The 13,291-nt window shown below is 55.1% G+C and overlaps 1 protein-coding gene across 1 annotated transcript; it reads left to right on the forward strand.

Moving 5' to 3' along the window:
• Positions 1-1,255: 1,255 nt before the first annotated feature.
• On the forward strand, positions 1,256-3,554 carry LOC123093805 (subtilisin-like protease 4; the record flags this gene model as incomplete). Its single annotated transcript, XM_044515859.1, is given in 1 exon segment — positions 1,256-3,554. A coding segment is annotated over 1 exon segment (2,070 nt), but the record flags the coding sequence as incomplete, so codon positions are not given.
• Between the last annotated feature and the right edge of the window lie 9,737 nt (positions 3,555-13,291).

A 13,291-nucleotide genomic window follows, 5' to 3' on the forward strand; every position in this document is an offset into this window, starting at 1 on the left:
GGCGTCCAGCTAATGGCACCATCGACGTGGCGATGCTGGGAGTATGTATGCCACGAGTTCTGACGTTAGTTTTTTTTTTTTTGGGAGAAAAGTTCTGACGTTAGTTAGAAACAAGAAATCTTGGTAATGTTAGGCTTATCGCTTGGCCTCCGGCGTCCAGCCATCGATCCGCATGCGCTCCCGTTCCATTGACATTTTTCCTTTTGGGCTAACCTTTTGTCGCCAGCTAGCCTAACCCCGTTCGCGCTCAAGCCACACGTTCTTGTGCAAGAAGCCACGCGAAAAGTACCAGGGAAGCTTGTGCGCAGCTAGAGAAATTCAATCTCATGCTATAACAGCATTGGACGTACTACTAGGCTCGTGGGTTCAGCGGCACTTTTACTGTTTCGAGTTTGATTTTTCACCACGGCTAGCGCCTAGCGCATGGCGCCTACGGGAGCGGGAGTAAATACCATGAATGCATCCGTCGGTCGCACGTCAGCCGGTTCCGTGGCGTGCGCCGAGTTTTGGCAACAAAGTTACTCCTCCTACGCTCTCCCGGCCCCGGTGCCTTAACTGCCGCAGTTACGTGAAGTGTCGCCTCAGGCAGGCAGGCTCCATCACACACGCAAAATGAATGAACCAGCCCACGCGCGGCCGAACAAAACCCATGACCTCACCGCCGGCCCAAGCAAACCCTCGCCTCGTACACGCGCCGCGAGCGCGGACGGCGTGACGCGAGTGAAGAAGCCCGGCCGCCCAAATTCAAAATCAACGGTCGCCCTGCCCCGGCGGAAATTCAAAACCAGGCCGACGGCTGCTCCTTGTGCCCTCCAGCTCACCGCCAGCGTCCGGCCGTCCGGTGCCGCCCATCACTGACTCACCCACGCCCCACACCCACCCTACATAAACCCCGGCACCCCCGCTGCTCTCGCCACGACACGGCCACGGCCACTCCACTTCACTCTCCCACCTTCTCCATCCCCCAGCTGCCGCCCACCCAAATCAAAATCGGCTCCACCTCCGGAGTACCTCGGCACGCCGTCCATCCACCCACCCGGCTCGCGTGCGTGCCATGAGGACCCTCGTGGCCGTGGCCGTCCTCCTCCTCGTGGCGCAGCTGCTGGGCGCGTGCCATGGGCAGGAGCAGCGGAAGAACTACGTGGTGCACCTCGAGCCGAGGGACGACGAGGGGAGCGCGGCTGTCCCGGTCGAGGACTGGCACCGCTCCTTCCTGCCGGAGGCCGCGCCGAGCTCCGCCGGCGACGGCGGGGCGGACGCCGGGCCCAGGATCATCTACTCCTACAGCCACGTGCTCACCGGGTTCGCGGCGCGGCTCAGCGACGCCGAGGCCGACGCGCTGCGGGGCAGGCCGGGCTGCATCAGGCTCTACCCGGAGGTCTTCCTGCCGCTGGCCACCACCCACTCGCCGGGCTTCCTCGGCCTGCAGACCGGCAAGGACGGCTTCTGGAGCCGCTCTGGGTTCGGCCGCGGCGTGGTGATTGGGCTCGTCGACACCGGGATACTGCCTAGTCACCCCTCCTTTGGGGACGCCGGGATGCCGCCGCCGCCCAAGAAGTGGAAGGGCGCGTGCGAGTTCAAGGCGATTGCCGGCGCGGGGGGTTGCAACAACAAGGTCATCGGGGCGCGCGCGTTCGGCAGCGCCGCCGTGAACGACACGGCGCCGCCCGTCGACGACGCCGGCCACGGCACCCACACGGCCAGCACGGCGGCCGGCAATTTCGTGGAGAACGCTGATGTCCGCGGCAATGCGCACGGCACGGCCTCCGGGATGGCGCCGCACGCGCACCTGGCCATTTACAAGGTGTGCTCGCGCAGCCGGTGCTCCATCATGGACGTCATTGCCGGGCTTGACGCCGCCGTCAAGGACGGGGTGGACGTCATCTCCATGTCCATCGACGTCTCGGACGGCGCGCAGTTCAACTACGACCTCGTTGCCGTCGCCACGTACAAGGCCATTGAGCGTGGCATCTTCGTCAGCGCCGCCGCCGGCAATGCCGGGCCGGCCGCTGGGAGCGTCTCCAACTGCGCGCCGTGGATGCTCACGGTCGCGGCAGGCACCACGGACCGGGCGATTCGCACGACGGTGAAGCTCGGCAACGGCCAGGAGTTCGACGGCGAGTCCCTGTTCCAGCCCCACAACAACTCCGCCGGGCGCCCGCTCCCGCTCGTGTTCCCCGGCGCCAGCGCCGACCCGGACGCCCGCGGCTGCAGCTCCCTCCCCGACTCGGTGAGCGGCAAGGTGGTGCTCTGCGAGAGCCGCGGCTTCAAGGAGCACGTCGAGCAGGGCCAGACCGTGAAGGCGTACAGCGGCGCCGGCATGATCCTGATGAACAAGCCGGAGGAGGGGTACACCACCTTCGCCAACGCGCACGTGCTGCCGGCGTCGCACGTCAGCAACGCCGCCGGCTCAAAGATCACCGCCTACTTCAGGTCCACGCCCAACCCCACGGCGAGCATCACGTTCAAGGGCACGGTGCTGGGCATCTCCCCCGCCCCGACGGTGGCCTTCTTCTCCTCCCGCGGGCCGAGCAAGGCCAGCCCGGGCATCCTGAAGCCGGACATCAGCGGGCCGGGGATGAACATCCTCGCCGCGTGGGCGCCGAGCGAGATGCACCCGGAGTTCGTCGACGACGTGAGCCTGGCCTTCTTCATGGAGTCCGGCACGTCCATGTCCACCCCGCACCTGAGCGGCATCGCCGCCGTCATCAAGAGCCTGCACCCGAGCTGGTCCCCGGCGGCGATCAAGTCGGCGCTCATGACCTCCTCGGACCCCGCGGACAAGGCCGGCGTGCCGGTCAAGGACGAGCAGTACCGCCGGGCGAGCTTCTTCACCATGGGCGCCGGGTACGTGAACCCGTCGCGCGCCGTGGACCCGGGCCTGGTCTACGACCTCTCGCCCAACGACTACATCCCGTACCTGTGCGGGCTGGGCTACGGCGACGACGGCGTGAAGGAGATCGTGCACCGCCGCGTGGACTGCGCCAAGCTGAAGCCCATCACGGAGGCGGAGCTCAACTACCCGTCGCTGGTGGTGAAGCTGCTGTCGCAGCCGATCACCGTCCGCCGCACCGTGAAGAACGTGGGCAAGGCGAACTCCGTGTACACGGCGGTGGTGGACATGCCGAAGGAGGTGTCGGTCACGGTGCGCCCGCCCATGCTGCGGTTCTCCAAGGTGAACGAGAGGCAGAGCTTCACGGTGACCGTGCGGTGGGCCGGGACGCAGCCGGCCGTCGCCGGCGCCGAGGGGAACCTCAAGTGGGTCTCCCCCGAGCACGTCGTGCGGAGCCCCATCGTGGTGCCGCCGGCCAAGGTGGTCGTCTAAATCGGTAGGGAGGGGGTTCGGCTCTCGGCGTTGCTCGCAGGCGTGCGTGACAGAGGGTAAGAGCATTGCGTTGTATAGGGTGGCGCGGTCGATTAATTAGGCGCGTGCGTACTTCGTCGAGCGCCGCCGCCATTGCGACGGCGCAGCAAGCTCGGCTGCGACGTTTGCCATGGCGGTGGGTGTATAGTGCAAATAATGGAATTTAATTAACCCGTGAAATGTAGCAACACCTGACGACTGTTCCATTGCATTTCACTCCAATTCTTTCTTCAGATAGAAAAAAACAGAGCGTTTCTCTTCTTCTTCAGACAAAAACAGAGCATAGTGCATCTCCCACAGCACTATAGAAGGCCAGTGGCATCATCTGACTGTTCCACTGCACTTGCACATCGGGAGGAGCACATTTCATTTCTTACTTTGGATCTTACAAAAAAAAAACAATTTCTTTCTTGAGGAATGAACAGAGTGCTCGTTTCTTCTTCAGACAAAAACAGAGAATCCGACTGCCCGTAGGGGTTAGGCAACCGTTCGGACTGGTGGTATTGAGGACCACAACCTTCAAAGATGGGAGGGTACAGTACATGCATACTGTGATTATTAATCCAACGCGCTTAGGGATGAATGAGATGACACACAGTGGCTTTGGCCTTTATTTTTTTTAATCGTTTATGCCATTGGTTATGTCTCACTATTCAGCTTTGCCACTAGAAAATTTAGTTGCATAAAAATGGCATTGCTTCGTTAGGCGATTGCTCAAAATGCCACTGTGAACCATTACTGTCAATTCAAATCTTGTTTGCCATGTTATAATGACAAAAATATCTATAGACCAACATGTTAGCTCTTTCTGTATCTCACCACAATAAAGTGTGGGTCTCACTTGATCCCAACAATGTTCTTATTTTCTCTAAAATTATTCGCTAGCTTACTCCTAACAAGCGGGGTCCACACTTATCTTTGTGAAATAGAAAGAGCTGACATGTGGGTATAGGGGTATTTTCATCATATAACATGGTCAACAAGTTTGACCTGACTATAACGATGTGTAATGGCATTTTCGAGCAAACATCTAATGGAATGGTGGCATTTTTTATATAGCTAATGGCATTGTTAAGCAAGCATCTCACAGAAAGATGTCATTTTTGAGGAGTTGTAACTTTTGACGGCAAAATTGAGTAGTGTGACACAATTAATGGCATAAATGATAAAAACCCTAAATTTTTTTATTAGAGAAAAGGCGTCGGCCGAGCCCGAGGGAAGGCCCGAACCTAGTCCGACTTTGAATTCATAAAGCCATCAACCGGTTAGGATTACAAAGACAACACGATAAAGAGTAACTGAAAACAAAAGGGAACGAAGATACAAGGTGCTAAGTGTAACGACTCAAAGGCAACAAAAACACCGTTGCCATCAACCACAGCTACGCCACAACCAGCAAACCTAACTAAGGCCTCTGGAGGAGGACAACATTGGGCATGTGTCGTGCCGCTGACCGCGTCCAAAGGATCAGGCATGAGCAACACTAGGTTTGTCTTGGCGGCCGCAAAGGGTCACAACCCTTTCACTCAAGCTCGATGAGTGCGCAACGGCGGCTGGCAGAGTGGTTCCCACTGGAACCCAGTCCGAGGCGCCCAAGCTACCAAAGGGGAACAATAGAGGAAGATCCAGTGGCAGGGTAACCGACCATAAGAACACCACCGCCGACAGTGGCAAGACAGAGCGTCGGTCGAGAGTTGTCGATCGAAGGTGTAGAACCACGTCAAAGGTCGAAAATGGAAATGCCATGCGACAGTCAAGGATTGGAATCGCATCAGCCCAAGGTTCCACTAGACAACCTACCACCGACACCTAAAGAGGACCCTGATCCCCTCGCTCCGCGGGCGTTCAACATTAGCGGGAGGGACCCTCCGGTCCAGGAACCACACAGGCTGTCAACGAGAGGACCAGACCATCTCACGCCGCTACCGAACCACCACCAGCTCCACCACCACAAGAGCAATCCCCGAACGACCCCTTCGGGAAGAAGCATATCACCATGTGTGTGATGTCGCCCTGACAAGGGAGAGCTAGTTTTCACATGCGCTCAAGGGTGAGTGGGAGGGAGAGAATCTACACCAGCCTCAAGGAAGGAGAAAGGCATCAAAAGGCATCGTCTTTGGTGTGGCTGTTGGGGACTGTCGGTGTCAAAACCGGTGGATCTCGGGTAGGGGGTCCCGATCTGTGCGTCAAGGCTGATGGTAACAGGAAGCAAGGGACACAGATGTTTACCCAGGTTCGGGCCCTCTCGATGGAGGTAAAACCCTACTTCCTGCTTGATTAATATTGATGATATGGGTAGTACAAGAGTAGATCCACCACGAGATCGTAGAGGCTAAACCCTAAGAGCTAGCCTATGATGGTATGATTGTAATTGTGATCGGCCTTCTAAGGACCAACCCCTCCGGTTTATATAGACAACGGAGAGGGCTAGGGTTTACCTGGAGTCGGTTACAAGGAAGGAAACATAATATCCGGATCGCCAAGCTTGCCTTCCACGTCAAGGAAAGTCCCATCCGGACACGGGCCGGAGTCTTGAGTCTTGTATCTTCACGCTTCAATAGTCCAGAGGTTGTACACAGTCCGGCTATCCGGATACCCCCTAATCCAGGACTCCCTCAGTAGTCCCTAAACCAGGCTTCAATGACGATGAGTCCGGCACGCAGTATTGTCTTCGACATTGCAAGGCGGGTTCCTCCTCCGAATACTCCAAAGTGGTTATCAAACACATAGACCGTGTCCGGATCTGCAAGATGATCTTCACATGGTATAGATCTGATTTGCTGGCAATCTTCGTGCGTCGTGCCCTTGCATCATGGCCCGGTCCAACGCGAACCGACGCTTCCTGCCCCACAATGACTCATGTTACGAGGCGGTTTTATTGGCACGTCCCGTCGAGGCAGAGATCGTGTCCCTTTTATTACGGGATTTTCCATCAATATGAGCATGCGTGACCCCACGACGGCTGTTGGTATAACCCCGTGTGTTTTTAGATGAGCCTCAAACGGTCACACCGGGGACTCTTGATATTCACCTTCTTTATAAAGGGGTCGAGACCTACGCCTCTTTTTTCACCTTCATCGCGCCTTCTCGCACCTCGAGTTCTAACACCCAAAACCTAAGCTCCACTCCTCCGGAATCCTCCAATATGTTCGGATCTGACCCTCAAGGCCGGTGGGTGGCCTCCTCGATTGAAGAGAAGGACATTGCAAAGCTTAGGGAGGTCGGATACTTGACCGCAGATATCCAGCACAGGCTTCCTGCCCCAGGGCAGGTCATCCCCACACTGGAGCCCAATGAGTGTGTTGTTTTCATCCCACACTTCCTCCGCGGTTTGGGTTTGACCCTCGATCCCTTCGTGAGGGGGCTCATGTTCTATTATGGGTTGGATTTTCATGATCTGGCTCCAGATGCTATCCTCCATATCTCGTCGTTCATTATCGTGTGCGAGGCTTTTCTCCACATCACCCCGCACTTCGTCTTATGGCTCAAGACCTTTAATGTGAAGCCGAAGATGATCGGGGGGCAACATGCGGAGTGCGGAGGTGCCGTAATAAGCAGAAACGCCGACGCCCCATGGCCGGAGGGTTCTTTTCCAGAAGTATCTGATGTATGGCAGCAGAGGTGGTTTTATGCTACGACCCCAAGGGGCACAAAGTGGGTAGCCGCCCCTGAGTTCTGCTCGGGACCTCCATCACAGTTGGCATACTGGACAGACATAGGACGAAATTGGGGGCCCGCAGGTGATATACCGGTACTGCAGAACTGCATCTGGGAGCATCTTGAGAGGGATATCAACCTTGTCAGCATAATGCAAATGATGCTAATCCGGCGGATGTTGCCGTGCCAACGCCGGCCTCTCTGGATGTGGGAGTTCAATCCGGAGGGTCCGCGGACTGTCAAGCACTTCTTCGGCTTGAAGCCCGAAGAGATGTGCAAATTATTCTTCGGACAGAAAGTAGTATGTCCGGACACCACCGAGGATGTGGGCCTAAGCTGTAATCGCCTAGATACCCAAGTAAGTAGCCTTGATATCGGACACCCTGTTTTGTATTTATCATGACTGTTTGTTCTGACAATAACCCGCGTCCAGGAATGGCTCAGCAAAGCGGAGAGAATTAGGTGTCCGGCACCGCTTCCCGAAGGCTCGCCCGTCCCCACTATGGCCAAGATGCTCGACCGGGTACTCAGCAGAATGCCCTCGGGGAAAAACAAGGGGGGGGGGACGAGGAATCCGAACCCCACGCGCTACGCATCCAAATCGGGGGAATTGTTACCTCCCCCAAGGAGGATATTCGGGAAGGGGAGGCTAAGGCCTCCTCTCCGCGCGGGAAGAAGAGGGCCGCCTCCGAAGATCTGGAGGCGGAGATGCCCAAATTAGGGAAAAAGACATCCGCGGGGGGCCTTGCCTTGACGGGCACCCTCACCGCACCATGCCCTCCAACGGGCCAGCCCTCCACCGAGCTGTAAGTCAATTTACGATCCGAAGGTACTATGTTTCTCCTAGATCAATAACCAGGGTTTAACTTTTTCCAGTCCGACCAGCAGCTCCTCTCAACAGGGTTCGTCTTCGGGGGACCTTCCTCCGGAGATGATGGAGAGCGAAACCCCACCCCTTCTCTGACTCATGAAGCAGGCGACGCCGAGGTGTCGTCACGGAGGGGTCCAGATCTGCCGCAGCCGGAAGTCAATCCGTCAGCCGCCCTGCACCCGGAGCATTTGGCTATAACGAGGGGCGATGGAAAGAGTCCAACGCAGTTCGATGTCCGGCCGGACGTACTGACGGGCTTGCTGGAGCGAGCTGCGCTCTCGGAGGAGCACCGCTCATTAATGAGCGCGGTGCTCAAGAAGATTTCATCCGCTACAAGCGGTTTGAATGAAGCATTCACAAGCCTGCTCAGAGGTTTTGAGGTACGTAATGAAGAGTGCACTGTTTCTTTGGCTGTGAGGCACGCGGTAGGTGTGCTCCATATAGATAGTAGCCCCTGAGACTCTGGTTGACTGCCCTAGGCAGCAAACAGAGGGTCATAAACCAATGATTTATGTTGTAAATATGTGTAGTTACCTGTGGGTCCGGCCGCCGGCCCGTCCATTGAAGTTGCCAAACTGACGAGGCAAATTGGGTCGGTTGATGCCGATATCACTCTGATAAATGAGCGGCTGGATAAATCACAAGGTATGTGTCCTGTCTTTCCATTGCGTAGGAAAATATTAAGGTGGCACATAGTAATGTAATATGTTCGGACTGCAAATGGTGCTGCTGCCGTGGAGGCCCTGAGGGTGGAACTTGCTCTAGCCAAGGAACATGCTCGGGTGAGCAATGCGGCTGCCCTAAAGGCGGTCGAGGAATTGAGAGCCGAACAGGCTGCGCATCGGCGAAGCGAGGAAAAGATAGCCGAAATGGCTATCGAGTTAAAAAATGCCGCTGACGAGTATGAGCTCCTGAAAAAGGAGCATGAGGATAAATCGGCTGACCTGAGCAAGGCAGTTAATGCCACCAAGGAAATACAGACCGAGCTCAGAGGTGCGCGGGAGGAGCTTCAACAGGCCGGTAAAATCGCGGCTGGGGCTCCTATTTGCTGCGGACGAAGTTCTTCGATCCGAAGTACGCTCCCCTGGATGGACGCTAGAGTTCGGCGGACGCCTACGCGGACCTGGCGAAGAGTACGACTGATGCTGTGGAGTTCTTCAAAGATCAGGGTGAGAAGGAGGTGGAGAAGCTTTTCTGGTCGCAGTTCAATGCTCCCACTCGCCCGTTGCCGTTAAGTGATAAGATGGCTGCTGTGGTGGAGCTTCACAGGCTGTCCGATCTTGCAATGCGGTCTGTAATAGACCATCTTTGGCCGAAGGGGCCTAAGCTGGACATTTACTTTGGTTTGGTGCAACAGTTCCTTGGGGCCGTGCCTCAGATCAATGCCATGAGGAGGTCAGCATGCATAGAAGGTGCGGATGGCCCTTGCCCGCGTTAAAGCGTATTGGACGGATATGGATGCCACTATGATAGCGTCTCAGGATCCGGTGGGGGGCCAATATCCGGTCGGGCACTACTTGGCGCAGGTCACAAAGGGTGCCCGCCTGATAGAGGCGCAGTGCCCGAAGAATCTCCTATTCGAGTGATGATTCAAATCATTGTAAAAACAATGTTTATTTTGATTATAAGGCTAGATTTATACTATTTGCCTGAGAATATTATTATTTCCCCTGTGCGTCCGTTTATATATATGTATATATAAATATGCAATCCGAAAGTTAGCAGTCGTTGGCTTCAGTCCCCACGCATACAATACGGGGGTGTTCGCGAAAAAAATGCTTAATCACTCTTGATCCAACGTCTTGGTCCATTAAGGAGGTGATCGCACGACGAACTAGGCAACCGGACTATATAGCTGTAACACTTTCGCTTAGCCACGGGATTCTAAAGTGGGGCTACTATGTAGCCCCTGGTACCTTCGCGTGCATCCAAATATGGGCGCGTATGTACCTGGCCGGGAAATGGCCCTTCGTTAATACGGAGGAATCCTAAAGATTCCGGTGAGTCGTCGAGTGGTTGACCAGTCTCTCGCTGTATCATGACAGTCAGTTTTCGGCTTTCTCTACTGAGGTGCTCATCCGGAATAACCAGGGCACAATCGCAGTAGTTCTCCTTTGGCCACCTTAGCCGATAATAACGGAATGTAAGGTGGCAAACCCAGGAGCCGGGCAAACCCAACATTTGACCAAAGACATGATTCGGAGCTGATGCATATAAGGCCAAACTCGTGACGCCGAATACTCCCGAAGGTATTTGGAATTTATAACAGATGATGAGCACAAGAATGCCCATTCATTATAAACCCTGTGTTTCCAGGTACGGGCGTTAATCTGTCGTGGCGAAATGCCAAAAACGGTAGTATCCTCTGTGGGTATGGAACCCATGGGATGGTTAAACAACAAGAGGCAATAGAAAAGGTTTACACAGGGGCTTAATCTAAAAAGAAACCTGTTGAACGGGGCCCTGCTGCAAGTCTGCGCCTTTGTCTCCATTGTGCCGCATCCTGAAAGGGTATCACGCGAACGTTGTCTGCTGAAAAGGGAAACCTATAGAAGAGTGCAACGTAAGTATGCGATGGATAGTAAAAATCTGAGATGCTGGCCTGCCGACAAGGTTGGGCCAAGTGTGGGGCTTTATTATGAGCCCCTGGTATCCACTATAGGATTACATATACGGTGCCCTGGTTGATATGGGCTGCCGGACTCGTCTAACCGTGTCCGTGGTCTTAACGACCCGTCATGTTTTTGTTAGAAGCCGCTTATAGTCCGGCCGCTAGGGCCGTCGCGTACTCCTCTGCGCGCGAAGAGCGCTCTGTTATTCCGCTAATGATGATGACGCCTCGTGGACCGGGCATCTTAAGTGTAAGGTGGCCATAGTGCGGCAATGCGTTGAAGCGGGCGAAGGCCGTTCTTACAAGCAATGCTTGATAGCTGCTTTGGAAGGGTGCGATGATGAAGACTAGTTCTTTGCTTCTGGAGTTGCCTAGAGAGCCGAATGTTACCTCCAGTATGACGGAGCCCCTGCTGTAGGCTTCAACGCCTGGTATCACCCCTTCAAAGGTGGTGTTAATCTTGCTGATTCTGGATGAGTCTATCCCCATCCCGCAGACAGTGTCCTCATATATTAAATTGAGACTGCCGCCACCGTCCATGAGGACATGAGTGAGATGGTATCCGTCAATTATTGGGTCTAGCACCAAGGCGTTTGATCCTTCGCGCCGAATACTAGTTCAGCCGTCCAAGCGATCGAAAGTGATCGAACAAGACATCCAGTAGTTAGGTGTGGGTACGATGGGCTCTATATCGCGCACGTCTTTATGGGCGCGTTCGTGCCCTCCCAAGGATGTGCGAGTCGTGTGGATCATATTCACTGTTTTAACCTCTGGTGGGAATTTTTTCTGTCCCCCAGTGTTCGGCTGGCGAGGTTCATCCTCGTCTTCACTTGGTGTTTCCCTTCCCTTGTGTTCGGTGTTTAATTTGCCGGCCTGCTTAAAGACCCAGCACTCTCTGTGCGTGTGGTTCGCAGGTTTGTCGAGGGTGCCATGAATTTGGCATAGTCTGTCCAGAACTCTGTTCAGACCGTACGGTCCCTCTTTACTGCCTTTAGATTGCTTATTGTGCTGGTTAGGTCGAGAGCCCCTGAATCCAACATTAACCGTTGTGTTGTCCGGCCTCTCTTCCTTGTTTTGACGTTTGTTTTTATTATGCCGTGGCTTTCCGTTGCCATCCCTTATTTCGGATGTGCTGGGGCCACTGGTGCCTTTACGGGCTAGCCAGCTGTCTTCACCCGTGCAAAAGCGGGTCATAAGGCTTGTTAGGGCTGCCATTGTCCTAGGATTTTCTTGGCCGAGGTGTCTGGTGAGCCACTCGTCATGGATGCTATGTTTAAATGCCGCTAGGGCTTCGGCATCCGGACAATCAACAATTTGATTCTTCTTAGTGAGGAATCTGTTCCAAAGCTTGCGGGCGGACTCTCCGGGTTGTTGGACTATGTGACTTAAATCGTCAGCATCCGGAGGCCGGACATAAGTCCCTTGAAAATTTGCCCTGAAAGCGTCCTCTAGTTCCTCCCAGCTCCCAATTGAATTTTCGGGGAGGCTTCTCAACCAGTGCCGAGCTGGTCCCTTCAGTTTGAGGGGAAGGTATTTGATGGCGTGGCGGTCATCCCCGCGAGCCATGTGTATGTGTAGGATAAAGTCCTTGATCCAGACCCCTGGGTCTGTCATTCCGTCGTATGCCTCTATGTTCACAGGTTTAAAGCCCTATGGGAATTCATGGTCCAGTACTTCATCAGTCAAGCACAGGGGGTGAGCAGCCCCTCTGTATCTGGACACGTTGTGGCATGCCGTCGGCTGTTGTTGTGTTCGGTGTTTATTCCGAACTGGTGTCTGGTTGTCATAATTGTTTTGACGACCACAGTCCCCTGCCGGGGTGTGTCCTTTAGATCCGTAGATGGACCTAGCTGCGCCAGCTTTCTTATCCAGGTGCTCACGTAGATCATGGGCGTCTTCGGTAGTTGATTTATTGCGGTTATGAAGTGGTACTTCTGGTCTCCTGGTCGTGTTACTTTTTGGTGGGACGGCCTCGTCGTAGATCGTGGGCGTCTTCCTACACAAGTCCGTTTCATCCGTTTTGCGGTACGCCACACCCCTCCCGATCAACAGGACCCCCATTTCGACCATAGGAGGTCCGTTTCCTCCGTTTTGCGGTACGTCAGACCCCTCCGGATGAACAGGATCCCGTTTCGAACGTGGCCGGTCGAACACAAGGCCATTTCCTCCGTTTTGCGGTACGCCAGGCCTCGTTTCCATCGCCTGTTCCGTCCAAGCCCTCCCGATGAACACGATGACTCATTCCGTTCCGACCCAGCTGGTTGGCTCCCCATGAACACGACGACGATGTTGTTTCTCTGTTCCGACCCAGCCATGTACACGAGCCCTGGCCGTACGTATGCGAGAGTAGGCGTTCGAGACCCCGCCCGTATGTACGTATGTGGCCGTATTTTCTTTCTTGCACCCTGGCCGTTGTACGTACGTGTACATGCTACATGCGCACCTCTACTACGACACGTGCGTGCCTCTACATCCACCAGTATGTACGTACACGTTCGCGACCAGAATGACAACGCTAGTACGCCTCGACCAGGTGGGTCCCGACTGTCAGGCACTTCCTTGCATGTGAAGATGTAGCTGGTGGGTCCTAGCAGTCAGGGGGGCGAATCGATTTTTTATTTTTTGCCCGGACGCACTTCCTTGCGTGCGAAGATGTAGCTGGTGGGTCCCAGCAGTCAGGGGGACGAATCGTTTTTTTGCCCAGACGCACTTCCTTGCGTGCGAAGATGTAGCTGGTGGGTCCCAACAGTCAGGGGGGCGAATCATTTTTTTTGCCCGGACGCACTTC

Source organism: Triticum aestivum, chromosome 4B (genome assembly GCF_018294505.1).
Source record: "Triticum aestivum cultivar Chinese Spring chromosome 4B, IWGSC CS RefSeq v2.1, whole genome shotgun sequence".
NCBI lineage: Eukaryota > Viridiplantae > Streptophyta > Magnoliopsida > Poales > Poaceae > Triticum > Triticum aestivum.